General features: G+C 41.1%; 1 protein-coding gene across 1 annotated transcript in view; it reads left to right on the top strand.

Annotated features, from left to right (window-relative positions):
- Nucleotides 1-5028: 5028 nt before the first annotated feature.
- Nucleotides 5029-16217, top strand: part of rps6ka1 (ribosomal protein S6 kinase a, polypeptide 1) — a 44501-nt gene continuing 33312 nt past the window's right edge. The window contains exons 1-2 of the mRNA XM_069152406.1: nucleotides 5029-5675; nucleotides 12930-12974. Coding sequence (XP_069008507.1) covers nucleotides 5613-5675; nucleotides 12930-12974 — 108 coding nt within the window. The 5' untranslated portion in view covers nucleotides 5029-5612. The remainder of the gene's footprint in view (nucleotides 5676-12929; nucleotides 12975-16217) is intronic.

Here is a 16217-nt window from a genome sequence, read left to right on the forward strand (position 1 = left end):
AGAACATTTCTGCTCGCTAAAGTATTTACTATATCAATCATTATATAAGAAACATGCAGCTGCAGGAATTTGTGTAATGAATAAATTATCTCCAGAAGCAGAGATGCTGACTGGCATGAAAACACATGGATTATTTTATTACATAAAACTGGGGACTTAAAGGAAGGAATTAAAAGCTGCAGAGACTTTTAACTCTGTATTTATTCTCCAGAAACACTTATCAATCAGTCATTGGCTTGGGGTTCAAAGTTCCTATTATTGTATTGAATTATTACCTCCATAAAAGTCAATATTGTGCATGAGTTTTTAAAGGAGCCTCTGAGCCATGTTTGTTCATTGGAACATCTTTGAATAAGTGTCCTCCATTCATGTTTCTGCGTTAAGTCCAGCACCTCTCAGGGATTTTGTGAATGAATCTAATGAATGCTGTGAGCTGCTCCAGAAACGCATTGTTAATGTCCATAGTGTAACTTTCAGAACAGTTTCCAACAAGTGCTGCTGTTGAATGTTCCCCTGCAATAAAGGGCAGCACTAGATGAAAAGGATGCAGCCATCAAAGGCTTGCCCTCTGATATCTGGCACCCCCTGCTGTTATTTTCTTTGAGCCAAAAGAAAAAATTGATATGTCAGCGGGTAAAATGGCACTGTGTCCACATGTGTGTGGCATGTTGGTTTCATGCCAGTTTTTTTGGTAGATAAATAGTTATATGGGACAATGGTGGTTTTAATGTAAAATAAGTTTTTAAAAATTTTCAAAAAGAAATAAAGAGGAAAAACTGTAGCCTCCATGTTGTGAAGGCATTGGATTCAGCTATCAACTGGAGTAGTGGAAATGTCATTATTATGCTGACTGAATCATTATTGATCTTCTGTCGAATCAGAATCTGCTCAGAGGGTGAGAGGAAAATAACTGAACTTGTGTGCAAGACATCACTCTGCTAGCCTGACAAATCATGCCGGATCTTAGATTATGGAAAATCAGTGGATTGCAAAATTTGTGCTCATTCCTGCTTTAAGTCCCCGCCACTGCCCCGCGCTCTTGTACGGTATACCATCGTGATTTTAATCCAGTGATAGCAACTTTATCTGTTATATTACTGACACATCTTTATGCTGTTCTTTGGTTTTCTTGTTTTCCATCATCTAAATAACAGCATGTAGCTTCTTGGCTTGAAATGTTCCAACACTTGTGCATGGCTTGATAAATCCGAGACATCATGATTTGTTACTGCCGTTTGTTTGTGTTAACCTTGGTCTCAGAGGTGCTTTTCGATAAAGACACTGTGCTTGGCCTGCCTTTTTTACCCAGCCCAAATACCTGAGATACAAACTCAAGCCTCAACATGCTTCTTTTGCTCGACAGCGCACCCATTTTTACACCCATAACCACTGTAGTGTTTGTGACAAAGAGGAATAATTCTGCACATAACTACCAACAGTCGTGGAAAATGTTGTTTTACAGTGTAAAACTACAGCTCTTTCTCTCCACCTCACTTTCTTTATTCCTGTCATCAATCAATATTACCATCTCAGTTCATCTGCAGCCACTCTGTCCCGTCAGCTGCAGCCATTTCTGTGACAAATGATAATTCCACTGATGTTTGAAATACAATGACGCTATTTGTTAATCATCTCTGTGTGGCTCAGAGCCAGAGTGAATTTTGAGTCATTACGTTGCCATCTCCTGCAATAGTCATTCAGCAGAGATTGGATAATTACCCTTGCTCTTCTGATGAGCAGCTAATTAGTTTGTTATATGCAGGTTTCCTTGCGCTGCAGACATGTGCTCACTCAGCTCGGTTAAAAAGGAAATATTATTAAATGTCTGAAAGGGCTTCTACTGAAACCTGACACACCCCGAGTATTACATTCACTACTGCAATTATCTATGTTAAGATGAAATATAGTGTATATAGTGTTGTACATGTTGTCAGCGTGAATCCCGTGTCCATTAGCATTTGTATTTATATCTGCTGTGTCTGCTTGTGGCTTTAAAGCCGGGATGTGCTTGTCTTTAAATGTAGTCAATTGCTGGTGCCTCTGTTGCATCAACAAATTAATCCCTTGGATTAACTAAACAGTTCGCGTTGTGCCTAAACTCTATTTTAATCTAGATGCATTAGGGGCTCACTCATTGGTACAGCGTTGGGTAGGAAAGTAAAACAGAGTAATTATCAAACACTTGTTTTCAATTTATTTTTCACGTAAACATAAGGTAGTTCCAAAATACAGATGTACTGCTTTGCCTCCTGAAATAAAAAGAAAGAGATCCCACAGTTGGCAGACATTCATGGAGACCTTACATACATTAATTTATACTTTGACCTACTAAGTAAAGAAATCCTACTGTTTTTATTATATATCACATTTAAAAAGCAGAATGAAGTTGTGAAATAATATATATAAAGTAAACACTACAGACAAAGCCTTTAATTCACTGAATAGAAATAAGGAAACATAGCAGTACAATTTAACATAACATAACATTTTTAGCAGTGTAAACACACATGAAAAAAATAAAAGAAATGAACTAATATAAAAAGAGAAATCAGAGAAAAGCAAGAGAAATAAAGTCACTGATTGATTCTGAGTAGCTGCCACTTCACAATCAGACTATGCATGTATTTGCATGTTAATGACGCTGTTTACAGTTGTACATATTATGATTCATTGTTTCTCATCTTCATACTCAACACCACTCTCCCTATTGTCTACCTCTGTGGTTTCAGCTCATAAGGAGTGTCATCTTTTGCATCAGTTTGCCTTATTTGCAGGCCGTGTGTTTGGGGACCAAACCTGCTGTCTGTTTTGTCGTCGTTTGACAGCTCAAGAAACACATTTCAGTCATACACCAACCAGTCAGGGTGGAATCTTGCTCTGTTGCACGTTAAACTGGACTGAGTCATATTTCCCATGATGCCTCATTTGGACCTGAAGGTGGGGGTAGGGTATCCCTGGAGTCACTGGACGGGAGACACCTCTGAGTCATCGCTGTCACCTGTGATGTCACTGGAGCATCATGATTAGAAGAAAATATTCCTGGCAGTCGGAATAGAAATGTATCGTATAACAGCTACAATATCAACATGTCCATCACTATCATGCTGCTTTTTGTTTCAATGTCTGTTTCCTTCTGACTACTGTTAACCTACATTTTACAGTGTATTGATTTCTAGTAAGCAACACTGTTAAAAAATAGCTGCCACTCCCTCCATTCTCAGGTCTGTTGACATGACTTGTCACCCCCTGAATGATCTTCTCTTTATTTCTTCGACAAATTGCCTTTTATTACGGCCCTCACTATCACTACAGGCTCAAGGTGAAAGTCTGGAATCCATCACTTCATACAGGAGGAGTCGTAAACTGAGAAACATCCGTCTACTGGTATCCTTGAAGAGGATGAGCAGGAGAGAGGAGAGAACGGCAATTGCCCTGCACATAATCGACGAGGATGAGAGATGACGCAAAGAGAAGAGAAGAAGAATGAGCTGGCGTTTGCCTGCACTAAATAACAAACACCAAACTGGCATTATGAGGTGCCACGAGTTTTCCCGTAGCAGCTGCTTGTCCATCATGGAGACAAATCGATGGGTTAATGCAATCTTTGGGATGGCTGTGACTTTGGATATTACATGAAATGTGAGCATGATGGATAACCCTTCATACAGGAAGGGTAATCTCACCTTCTGAACACCCTTTGATGGTATGGATCTGTTAGAAAATGAATTGGCCGTACATCGATACTGTTATCTTTGAAGGGAAAAGGAAATCAACATGTGCCCTTTTTTCTATTGGCTTCACTCTCAGTCCATTGTGTGTGGAAATGTGTCTGTGTGTGTATTCACATTTATTTTCAATTCATAAATGAATGAATAAAAAAAACACGAACCTTCAGACATGAATGAATGTGGCAGTTGTTCTTGAGGGGACAGACAAGGTGTTGCATGCTTTGATTCAAAGTCCAAACTACACAAAGGACATGAAGTGCAATTACACAAGAAAAGGTGGTGGTTCGACCTGTCATAAAGCTCAGACTGGCACTTGCAGGATGGCATCACAAACAGGCTTTATCAATGCAGATGTTTTGCATTTTATTCAACAGCAAAGTCATCAAAAAAAATACAGGTGCCAGATCACAAGCCCATTTTCCATCCCACTTCATTTTCCAGTTTTATTTCAATGAAATGTATTCTTCATCTTCATCTGAATAAAAAATGTATCCCATCCACAAAGCAGGGTGGGTTTTTTTGCCCTCCAGTTGCCAATAGTAACCAAAGCTGGCCTAGAGCAAAAAATGCACTCAGCAGTGAATGAAGCAGAGAAGTGTTGAGGGCGGAGGGGTGTATTATATCACTGGAGATTACAAAGACCTTTATAAGAGCTGTTGTCAATGAAAAGGGTGCTGCATCAGTGAATGTCCGGGCAGAATCCAACAACACTGGTCACGACCCACATTCTTATCTCTCCTGGTCTATTTGTTTCTCTTGTGTTCTTTACATCACATTTATTGTGTAATCAAAAAGGTTATGTAATTTTTGCAACAGTGTGTGTCCTTTTTTAGACCTAGATGAAGTGCTGATGTGGGTCTAAAAACAAGAGCACTAAATATATCTTTGTAAACTTTAAAACAGAGTGTGAGATCAGTGGCTGTCCAGGCAGTAAAAGTCAAGTGTACTCTTCTCTGCCTTGCTTGGCCATCTACTCTGTTCCCACTATGTAACCCAATGGTTCTCCAGTGCTTTTGGCTACTGCTGATTGACAGGTTTTGCTTTGAAACGCGGAGGATCTTCACTTCTATGATGCACCTGCTGCACCACAAGCATCAAAGAAAACAAGGGCCGTTCATTAAGAGCAGGCTCCTGTGCATTACGTAGTTGCAGTTCATCTCTCCACCAGATGATGGCGCGGTCGGACCTGGGCGGAACAAAGTCGGAAAGGGGGCTGGAATAAATCCTGCTGGAGTCCGCCAATAGCAGCTCGATTTGTGCCTGCTCGTACTACAGAGCCACACCGAGGTGTCTGCGCGTTATCACACAGTCAGGAAGCTGGCGGACAGAGGGAAGTCTTCCCTTTTCTGACCGGGAGAAATCACAAGCACACAGGGAGGAAGACGTGAAGATCTGACACGACGTCGACCGTAAAAGCAGCACGGACTCCGACTAATTCATTTAGGTGGCATTAGACTCCTGCACAGCCCTGCTAAAAGAGCCTGGATCATACTGTTGGTCACTGCGCTCCTCTCTCCCGCTTGTCAAATCCCCAAATCCCGAGCAGCCACCGCGCGTACCTGAAGGAGAGACACGATTGTTTGGTGTTTTGTGGTGCTCTCAGCAGGATTATCACTTTCGACAATTACACACGAGTGGCTAAACGACGCCGAAGGCACCAAAGGGATTACAATTGTTTGGAGAGCTCTTTGGCTGTGGCGTTTGCATGTGCGTCTTCTTCTCTGTGCAGAGAGCAAAGTGCTGATAGATCTGCTCTAGCTGGACTTGGGACGTGATTTAAGGAGCTTCTCAGAACTGCATTTGACAGGAGCGGGCACCGACAAATCTGGGGGAGACCAAATACATTCCTGAACACCTGAGGGGGAAACTGAAAATCCTGCGAAAATGCCTCTTGCACAGATCGCAGAGCCATGGCCCACAATGGAACTAGTGCAGCTTGAAACAGAGGTAATTAAGAGGTGAATGTGTCGATATTTGCATGGGTTTTTTGCTTTCGATTGTTGTTCAATTCATTTGACTTTGATCAGGTGAAATCAAAGTTGCAAAAATAATTGTTTTATTACACAGCATGGCCAAATTCAATGTACTCAGAAGGTAACACTTTCCAGTAAAAGTGATTTAAGAGTACAGCCAAGCCATCAAATGATGGCTTGCTGGCAGCACACAAAGCTGGGGGTAAACTGACTTGACATATAATGAATAATGAAATAATCTGGGTAATTCAAAATGTGATGAATAGGCTGCCTTTTTCCCAGAAGACATCTGAGTTTGCTTCTCAGTTCATTGAAACAATCTTTTCAGGTCCAAGTACTCTTGGAGAAAGTTTCATTATTTTCCCTTCATGTAAAAGATTTGAATCAGCCCAAAATGTAGCCTAAAGGCTTCAGTTTAGAAACCGTCTCTTGTCTTTCACTGAGGCTCACCAGCAAGTCCACATCAAAGGCCAAAACCAAAGACTTAATATCACTGTCTGTCAATGTTCTCCCCTATAAAGTGGTTTCTAGGGCTTTCTCTGTGGAATCACAGTAAAAAAAAAAAAATACAGGGCAAGGTCTGTTCTGTTATAGAGACCATTAAACTTTACAACTCGCAAGCTGATCGGTTAACGAGTGATATGTTTAAAATTAAATCATGTTTGAGTTTTTGAATGTATGCTGCGGAATACATTTATCTTTGCAGTTTAAACATGCTGCACATGTTTATGGTTTATGTGCTTCTTTATGGTTTTCCTCTGGTATTTCAACAACCCTGCCATGTCAGAAATGTCAGGATGACATTGTTGAGCATGAACTTTCATAACATGCTTTACAATTTTCTTGTAATGTACTAAAGAACCTGTAGAATTTAGGGTAAAAGTGAGAGAGAGGTCTGGTCCTGTAGTGTTGATCTGACCCCTTTTTATTGTGGTGTGGCATCATTATTCATGAACACTTGAGTTTCTCCTTGAACAGACTGGTTGCTTCTTTATGAATATGCCACCACCACATTATGATGAGCACATAATTGGACTGGAAGCAACAACAGACAAACCAGGCGACCACCCCTCCTCCTCCCGCCTCCCTCCGCTTGAATATTTTGTGGTTGTGTGGCTGTGTAAGCAGGTGAAGCGACCATGTGATACCCATGTTTCTGTGTCTGATCTCGCTAATGAATAACGCTCAGTATTAAACCGTGGACTCAATCAGCTGTGCAAGAGATCAGTGTGATTCATAAATGAGGCTAATTTTTCTATCTCTCGGCCTGGATAATCATTGTGATTTGATGGGAGTGGAAATGTAACTTGGAGACGAAGGAAAAGCAGGATATGTAAATTTATTGAGTGAAAAATGGTTAGTGATGTTTTCAGAGCATAACGTTCCTCATTAAACTGGCGCTCTAATTCATGAAATACGAGTTAATGAGTCTTTACATAGTAGGCCTTGTAATTAATATGAAGAGTACTACTACATTCAAGGATGTAAAAACGCTTGATCATCAGCTTGCAGATATGGTTTTAACAGGTTATTAGACAAATATTAGTACATATGATGAATGAAAAAAAACTGCACAGAATGCAAGAAGGCTGATTTAAAAACAGTGTCATCCTGACATGGTTTGTTCAGCAGACTCCACTATTTACAGTATCTGCTGCATGTGAGTTGGCTGAGTAGCATATCACAGCCGAACAGATGGTGGTGCAGAGCCTGTGAAGAGTGCTAAGTTTAATACTGCGAAACAACCCTGTCTTTGGTGTGCGTAATAGTCGCCAAATTTGTGCTGTTCTTGATAAAAAAAAAAATATAGTATTTGTGTGTTGAATATCAGCAAACGTATCTTTTCTTTTTTGTTCTCGTGTGTTGGCATTGGTCCCAGAAATCCAGGATCTGTAATGGACTCGGTGACACAACTCAATGCCAGTCAAATAGGAGCTTTGACATTTATCTCTGTCACCAACCTACCAGACAGCTGCACACTTTGGTTCCTGATGGCAGTGATGGGCAGCTCAGGGCTCAGATTGACTGAGCAGAAAGAGTGAGTGAGACTGGAGGCCATGCCACTGAACATGTTGGGGAGAGCGAAATGGGAGGCGCAGCCGTGGGAGTCGTCATGTGGACAGACGTGGAGACAGAGATGGAAGATGAAAAAAAAAACTAAATCCTAAAAAGCAGCAAACGCACACGGCAGAGAATGACGTGCTAGCTCACGTGAAGTCTGTTTTCTCATCACTCATTATGCGAGTACCTGCGTTTGGAAGCAGAGAAGGTGTCGTGAATAGAAACCAGTGAAACGGCCTTCTGTGCTCGATGCTGCGGCAAAACAAGCAAAAGAGAACTGTGCAAAGTGAGCTATTCAGAACTATTTGTTTATCTTTTGTGAATGAGTTTATCCTCAGAGAATCATTTCTGATAAAGACACTTGAGCTAATAGGCTCATCCTGTCCCAGTTGAGTCACAACCAAATGCATCGGCTGCTGTCATTAAGGGAGGTCCACCAAAAGCTCCGAATCATGCTTGTGTCAGTAGTTTTTGCAGATTTCCAGTGCAGATACGCTATCTGTATTCAAAATTAATTAATACCTCTGAATAAACAATCCCTCCATTGTCTTGAAATCCCAAAAGATTACACATCAATGCTGCAGCTACTACAGGTGGACTCCTTCTTATGTTTACCAAATCTAGTCAAAGACGAATTGTGTTATAAAAGTTCAAGAAAAATAACGCTGGTTATAATAATACCGGCACTTGCTGCATTTTAATTTGCTAGTGTTTTTCTGCCTTCTGTCACTTGAAAAACTTCAATTACCCTCTTCGTCTTTCGAAATAACATTTGAATTCTGTTCTATCGAACTGATAGATGGGATAAGATGGCTCTAAATAAACAGTGAAAGTTTATCAGGATTGCACAGGAAGAGAGGAGAAAGTAGGGTTAATACACGGCATGTGTGCCATGTTTGAACACCAGGCGTGGTCAGCAATGTTCAGTCAAATACTTGTGCGAGTTCAGTTCATGTTCACGCCTTGCTCTCCCTGTGTGTGCGCATGCGCGTGTTTGCGTGTTCACGCTCGTAGGCTTAGCGGCAGCTAATCTGGGTGTGACATGTGAGACACCTGAGCAGAGCTGGGGGGAGATTGAGGGCATGTGATAACACAACCCCTTTGCTCGATAGGTGCCCTGATTGCTCTCATTCCTTTTTGACTTGTGGAGTTAAAAGTTAATCTGTCAGTAAAAACACAACAGCATGTCGTCCTGCCACAGTCACACCTGTAGGCATACCTGTCGTGCATATTTAGTGGTGTTCAACCCTCTTTCTTCTCTCTATGGTTTTAATGGTGTTTGAAGGAGCCATTGTGCACGCACTCAAAATGACAAATGGCTATTGTCCTTTTTCTGGCATTGACCAGAAGCTGTCAATGCTCACTGGCTGATGAGGTTACGAGAAATTTTGTCAGATAGTATTACAGGCACCCACAAAAAAGAATGGCTATTGTATTTCTTAGTTGCCTAGTTACAAGGCAGCGCTGCACTAATCACCCTGTTAAAATGTGGATTTATCTATCAAACAGACATGGATCATCAGTGCTCTGAGAACATAGAGGAGTCCTGCTAAAGTTCTGCTGTTGGGCTTGCTTTAATAAGATGGTCTGTAAACCTGTTCCCAGCATGCTTGTAGCTTTTAGATGTCTCTCATTGGATTCAGGGACATTTTTGTCTCCATGTTTGCAGCAGCATAGTTCATTCATATATGTTCTCTGGATTTGGAAATCTCAGTTGCTCATTAATGGATTCAATAAGCATATTTCTGTGGCTGTTTTTTTGTGTGGCTGTGTTTGTGTGGCTGTGTGTGCGTGCCTGGGCGCTCATTGAGGAAACACAGGGGAGGGAAAACACCATTAACTGGGCTACTTGGATCAGCCAAGCAGAGCTAATGAGGTTGAAATGTGTTGAGCAGCAATATCAGAAGGACGATGCTGACCACACAGACGAACACACACAAACAAGATAGTTGCGCTTCAATGTTTAGGATTCGCGCTACTGGGTTAAGCAAAGGTAGCCACCCACACCTAAACTAGGGAAGACCAGATGTGTCAGAATGAGGTCGGGACAATTTCATTAAATGTGTCCGTAAAGTTCATCATAACAACATGCACTGCACTTCCTCTTGGCTTTCTTTGAATTATCACCCCTTAAACGCATCTGTGCCTGGCTTAAAATCATTCCTCAACACTAAATTGCTTCCGTTTCCCTGATGTCTCCCGTGTCACCACACATTACTGCTCCTCCAACTTTTATGACCGGCGCAGTTTGACTAAATTAAATTGCCTTCCTTGAGATCATGATTAAATTTCAACGAGATGAACTGTTGGTCTGTAAAAATGTCCTGAGTTGGAGCACCAAATTTATAGCTGTTGCTTGTTGCTAGAGTGAAACTCAAAGCAGAAAAAATGGAAATAGATCCAGTGTTGCTGCACAATACAGAGTGAATTGTGATGTATTACAGCGACAGTAAACTAGATCCACAGTCTGGGCTCTTTCTGGTCAGAAGTTCTTTTTTTACCTGAGTGTAGCAAAGCTGCTCTGTTGCCACCGCCTGTGTCTCCTTCTACATCTCCACATACTCGCACATCTGTGCCCTCTCTGTTTGGTGTTTGATTGTTAGGATCGCTGCTCGTCTTTGTGTCTTTGAGACCGCCTGTGTGATTTGTGTGCAGTCTAAAGGAAGAGGAAGAGGGCACGGAGGAAGTGAACAACGTCGGGGTCGCCTCTTTGTGATTGAAAAACAAAGCAAAAAGCGGAAAGGCGGGGGCGGGAGGTGGTTTAGGTTGTCGTCACACTGGGCCACTCGTGGCTCTGAGATCAGGAGTGTTTCTTGGATCACTGGAAGGGTTCAGTTGTGATCATGCATTTAATTTGACATGTGTCGGCGGTACAACATTAGTCATCATGGGAAGGCCTCTTCAGGCATTTTAAATGTTAAGGTCACTGGGAAAACTGGTCGATATTTAACGTTAATGGATGATCTGATTAAGGTCTTTGCAATTGCATTATGGGAAGTCCAGGATCTAGTGTTTATGCAACTTGACCCATACTAGGAACTATTCACTATATTGAATGTGTCACGTCAGGAATGACTTGAGGGAATTTCTTCAACTGTGGCAGGAATTTTTATTGAGATTTAAGGATGAATGATCAGAATTTGTGATCAAAGGTCGATGTGACCTTATAAAACAGGTTTGTGGTCATAACTCAAAAATGCATGTTATCATGAGAACATTTCACACGAATGTCTAACAGGATGGCATGATGAAGTGATGACATTTTATGTCCAAAAGGTCAACTTTACTGTTGCATCATAATGTTTTGCTAAAACACTTTTCTGGCCATTACTGAAAACCATAACTCGGGAACACAACAGACTGTGAGCATATTTCACACTTATGTCGGATACTGGATAGGTGACAGTAATCTTGGGTCTTCACCTTGAAACTGTGCTGACTGTATATATTTTCTCTGCTGTTGGGTTAAAGATGTCAGCAGGGAAATTGTAACTTCCTTGCAGCAAGATCCATATTTGAAGCATCGTCTATACTGTCAATCAGCTTTAATTGCCAAACATGTAAATACCATAAGGATTCCTTCAAAGTCTTCACAACATGTGTAATATAAGTCAGGACAGACGTGGTTCTAAACGGCAGCTTGACTGGTTGGCAGAGGAATACAACTGCAAGGTGGTAATTAGTTGATAAGTAGTTTTTAAAACCTGCTGTCTCAAGTCTTTGGAAGTGCAATACATTTCTGGGACAACATGGGTATCTTTTTTTTTTTTGCAACACAAATTCTGTGCTTTATTAACAGTTCCATTTATATAAAGCAGCCTGTGATGAACACAGGTTATGTCAGGGTGCATGATTCATTGTCACTCACATTCACAGGCATGTAAGATGACCACATCTGACCCTGTTGGTTTTATGCAATCTTCAAAAAAAAAAGAAAAAAAGTCCTCTCTCATGTTTGAATACATTGAAAACTACTCAGCAGTAAGCGATAATAACTTGTCTAATATGGTTTTTCAACTCTCATTGAAAATAACAGAATCTATAAACAATATCAATACTGTTCATTTCAGAACTTACTGTGCACAAAATGTCGGCTACTTTGCTAAAATAAAGTGACATGTATCCCTTAATTCAGTTTTAAGATTAGCACCCAAACACTTGAAGATGACCCTCAAGTGTCTTTGCTGTTGAACATTAAAGTGAAGCAACAATATGGAAAACACTTTTTTTAGTGGATTGCTTAAACAAAAAAAAACAAAAAAAAACAAACAAACAAAAAAAAAAAAGGATCCAGGAAATGCCCTGCATCACATGATTAAATCAACAAATAATACCGGTCTGTTTGTAACAGATAAATTGGTGTGATAATGACTCAGAATTTGACACATTCAACCAATTATTGTGACAGATAATGGACTGCTTTTCTGGGCCTCAGACTTAGTGAGAAAATATTTTTCACACAGCATCTAAGTCTCTGAGCAAATGACCCGGGATCCAGAGGAAATAGTAGAGAAAACAATCGTGATCCTCACGCTATACAGTGCTTACTAAATATCTAAATGCAGACTGACAATCCATTTTATTCATGTTGCATTTTTCCAGCAGTGTCTGTCTGGCCTCTGTAGACTGTTGGGGTAATGACAAGAGATCCTAAGTTGACTTGACATCATGATGACTTCTGCTTTTTAAACATGACATTGCATTGAATTTTTTTTTGAGAATTTTTTTTCTGTCCCCTATTTGTCATTGCCCTTGTCGTTCTACCTTTGTGTGCAAAAGAACAAGATGCACATCTAATCTGACTGCAATCCCTCCGCATGTTCAAATTTAGCTGCCCATGTCTGCCACATGTTGATTTTCACAATAGTCTTTTTTTTTTTTTTTTTTTTTTTTTTTATAACAAACAGCAATCATTACCCTTTACAACAAGACTTACCAACAGGGGAACGGCCAGAGGATGTGTGTTTGCGTGTCAGCCTTAGATTATGAGGTTTGCCTGTGGAGCGGAGCGCTGGATACAGCGGACTGTTGCCGCCCACACGGTCTTGCAAATATTCTTTTGTACCTCTCTCTGCCTCTTATTGTCCCTCCTTTACACACACATGTGATACAGCACATTCACTGTCATACAAACACACTGACTGTTTCTCTTCTGCTCTCTTGACAGAATGGGCAGAGCACCACTGAGGATGGACTCACAACTGCTGTCAAGGTACGTGGCATCTCCGGGACGCACACTGACAAATGCAAAGACACACACACACACACACACACACACACACACACACACACACACACACGCACAAATATGACTCAAATATTCATGCAGCTTAACGTCCAATAAATTAGACCGATGACTTGGACGCAACTACGTAAAATTCTTGGCTTTTGTTGGTGCTTTTCTATGAAGGCAAAATTCCATCAGAGGGTAAATTCTGATGCAAATTTTTCTTTCGAGCCGTTTTCTTCTCTACGGAAAGAAAGCCGCGGTGCTCGCTCACGTGTCAGGCACTCGCGAATGTTTGACTTTGCATTGATTTATGCGTTTAGCAGTTGCATTGACAGCCCTCGGCGGGTGATTTCTGGCTGGAGTTTAAATGTCTTGAAAACTGTCTGAGAGAGTTTAATCGAGCGGCAGTTTGGCTACTGTTTATGGTGATGTGTCTACGTCAATGGAGTAGGGCCGTAGTGCTACGTGTCCTCATCTGGTCTGCTTTTATGCCAACATTCATACAGAGACAAACACACACAATCTGGTACATACAGAAACACTCTGAACTTCACTGACTCAGCCCTTTCTGCTTCCTTGTTGGCCTACGTGCTTCATGGTCCAGCTCTGAAACGTGATCCTGTCTCCTCCTGTACACTATTAATCTCCAGCCATGTAGCAGAGGACAAGGAAATGTTCTTTCTCGCGTGGCCTGTTTCTCCCTTCTTTTTTTGTTCCGGTCTCCCTCTCAAGGGGGAGAGGCTCCATAGAGCATGTCGTCTTGTCTTTCAGTTCAGAACAATGTGCTGGGACGGAGGGGAGCGCTGAGAGTGCTCAATGAGAAAGAAGGGTTTCAGTTAAAGGAGTCAACACTGCACACAGGAGCAATGCTGGTCAAAACCATTAACTTTTGATGGCTCAAAAAAGCAAAAAACACAGGCCTTTTCTTCAGTGGAAATCACTGGTACAACACAAACTACCATGATATGGCAAATCTTTGAAAAATTACACAGATATTGATGCGCAAATAAATGTAGCATGACATGATAAGATCATATCTAGGGATGCAGGGTGGCTCATTATTACTGATCCAATACCAGTACTCTCTTTTCCTGAAATGTGATCACCATTTACATTATTATTGAATCAATCTGATAGAAGATAACTGGAGCCCAGAGACGGCTGTGTCACTAAAACTGTTTGCAGCCTGTAATGACAGACAAAATGAGGCTGGATCCACTTGAGGTCAGTATTAGTGTTGGTACCAATCCAGCATATTGGATCATCTTTAATTACATACTGTATCATAACAATATGGCTCTGATAAGAGTCAATAATATTTGATTATCGCTCAGGCCTGGCCAGCGCTGTGATTGTGTACATTACATGTGCTAATTGACTGGGGAGTTTTCAATAAACTGATCATTTATGTAATCGTATTAATTCAGATGTTCTTCTAACAGGCTGCTGGATTTTCAGCATTGTAGTTCATGTTTCCCACTTTGAGAAAGGAATATGATAATGGTTTTGACCTGTATATAGTGAGAATAAGTCAGCAGTCTATATATAACTTCTTAAAATATATACATGACAATGAGATGTGGAGTGTCGCCGGGGTTGGACCTTGTCGCCAGACTGTTGTGGCACCATGCAGGCAGGGCAGCTGTAACCAGGCGCTACAGCGATCAATACCGAGCTGCTGTTTAAATGCTTGGAATCTGATAATGGCTGCTGTTATCTACTCCAGCCTGGGGAGTTACCTGGCTCCAGCTGACATAATGGGAGGAACAGAGTGTGTGTATGTGTGTGTGGGGAGGGAGGAGGGGGGAAGTGTGGGGGGGGGGAGTGGGGGCAACAATTGAAACCAAGAGAAAGCACCACAGGGAAGGAGGGTAGCTGTCCTTGATAGTTAAAATAAACCTGAAACAGCCTTCAACACAGTAATGTGATGGTGCTCAGCATTGAGCTCTGTACAAGTATGTGTGCATGTGAGGGAAAAAAACCATAATGACCAATCAACAGTCTCTTGTCTGTCCGTCTCTCTTCAGGGCGTCAAAGTTGAGGAATGTACATGAGCATATTTCTTGGCTGGTAGTGCAGCTTTTATCTCTCCCGGCTTTTGTGGACCCATTAAACTGATAGTGAAGGTGACTGCAGGGGGTTGGGCTATGTGGATTTTCTTTTTGCTGAATAGAGTGGAAAAATAATCTTCATTATTTACAGATATTCTATTTCTTTACTTATAAGGTAATTGTTATTATATGTCATTTTTTTCCCCTTCCTTTAAGTTAGCGATTACTCCAGTGGTCCACTTGTATCACCAGACCCAAAATTTACTGTGTGGATATATAGGTCGGGCCATGCTCTATAGGGAATCATTTCTACTAGTTGCAGCCTACTGGGTGTAGATCTCTGGTTAATTTTTCAACTATTGCCGGAGCCTTTAACCAATCGGCACTGACCACAATCTATGCACCCCAGCTGCAAATATATTTAGCATTAAACAGTTGGCTTCAACATCATTGCACTTAACCACCAACCCTCGCCACTGACTAGTCTGCCCTTCAGAGTGTTTGAGCAAACGTTAATGTCAACAGGGTTTCCAGACTATAATGACTGAGTAATATTCTGGCAGAGCCAGGCTAGTGGTTCCCCGCCTCGAGGTTTGAACCACCACAAGAGATGTGAAATAGATTTAACGGGTCACAAGATGACTGAAATGGTAGGAAAGGATGGATATATTCAGAAGTGTATTCATTTCAAACTTCTCTTCGACCTTTCCTTCTTTCTTCTGAAGTGCTCTATTGTTTTACCTCCTGAGGTTTCTAAAACATATCCAGATACAATTTTTCAAAATATCCCTATTCAGTGAAAGAACTCACCTTTTTGACATGCATCTTTGGATGCACAGTTTCAGAGAGTGCATCATAGATCGGGGTCACATGCAGCAAAGGTTTGCAAAAGACTGCTTCAGTCTTTAAAAAAAAAAAATAGCTAAAAAAAATGCAGATTACAAGTTGAGATGTTTTGTTCATGTTGCTGTTGTCCAACCAACAGAAAGAGGCAGCACATCCTCACCTCTTAAAAAAATACAATAATGTCTGGTGTTTTTCATGCTTAAATTACTTTAATGATGCTAATCAATTAAGCACCAGTCTTCTCTGTTCCAAATGTGAAAACTTTAACACAACCATTTATTGTCTTATTTCAGAGGCTTTTTTTTTTTTTAGCCTTCACACACAAAAT

This window comes from Embiotoca jacksoni, unplaced genomic scaffold (genome assembly GCF_022577435.1).
Source record: "Embiotoca jacksoni isolate LCO1_2020_lvr unplaced genomic scaffold, fEmbJac1.0.p SCAF_18, whole genome shotgun sequence".
Taxonomy (NCBI): domain Eukaryota; kingdom Metazoa; phylum Chordata; class Actinopteri; family Embiotocidae; genus Embiotoca; species Embiotoca jacksoni.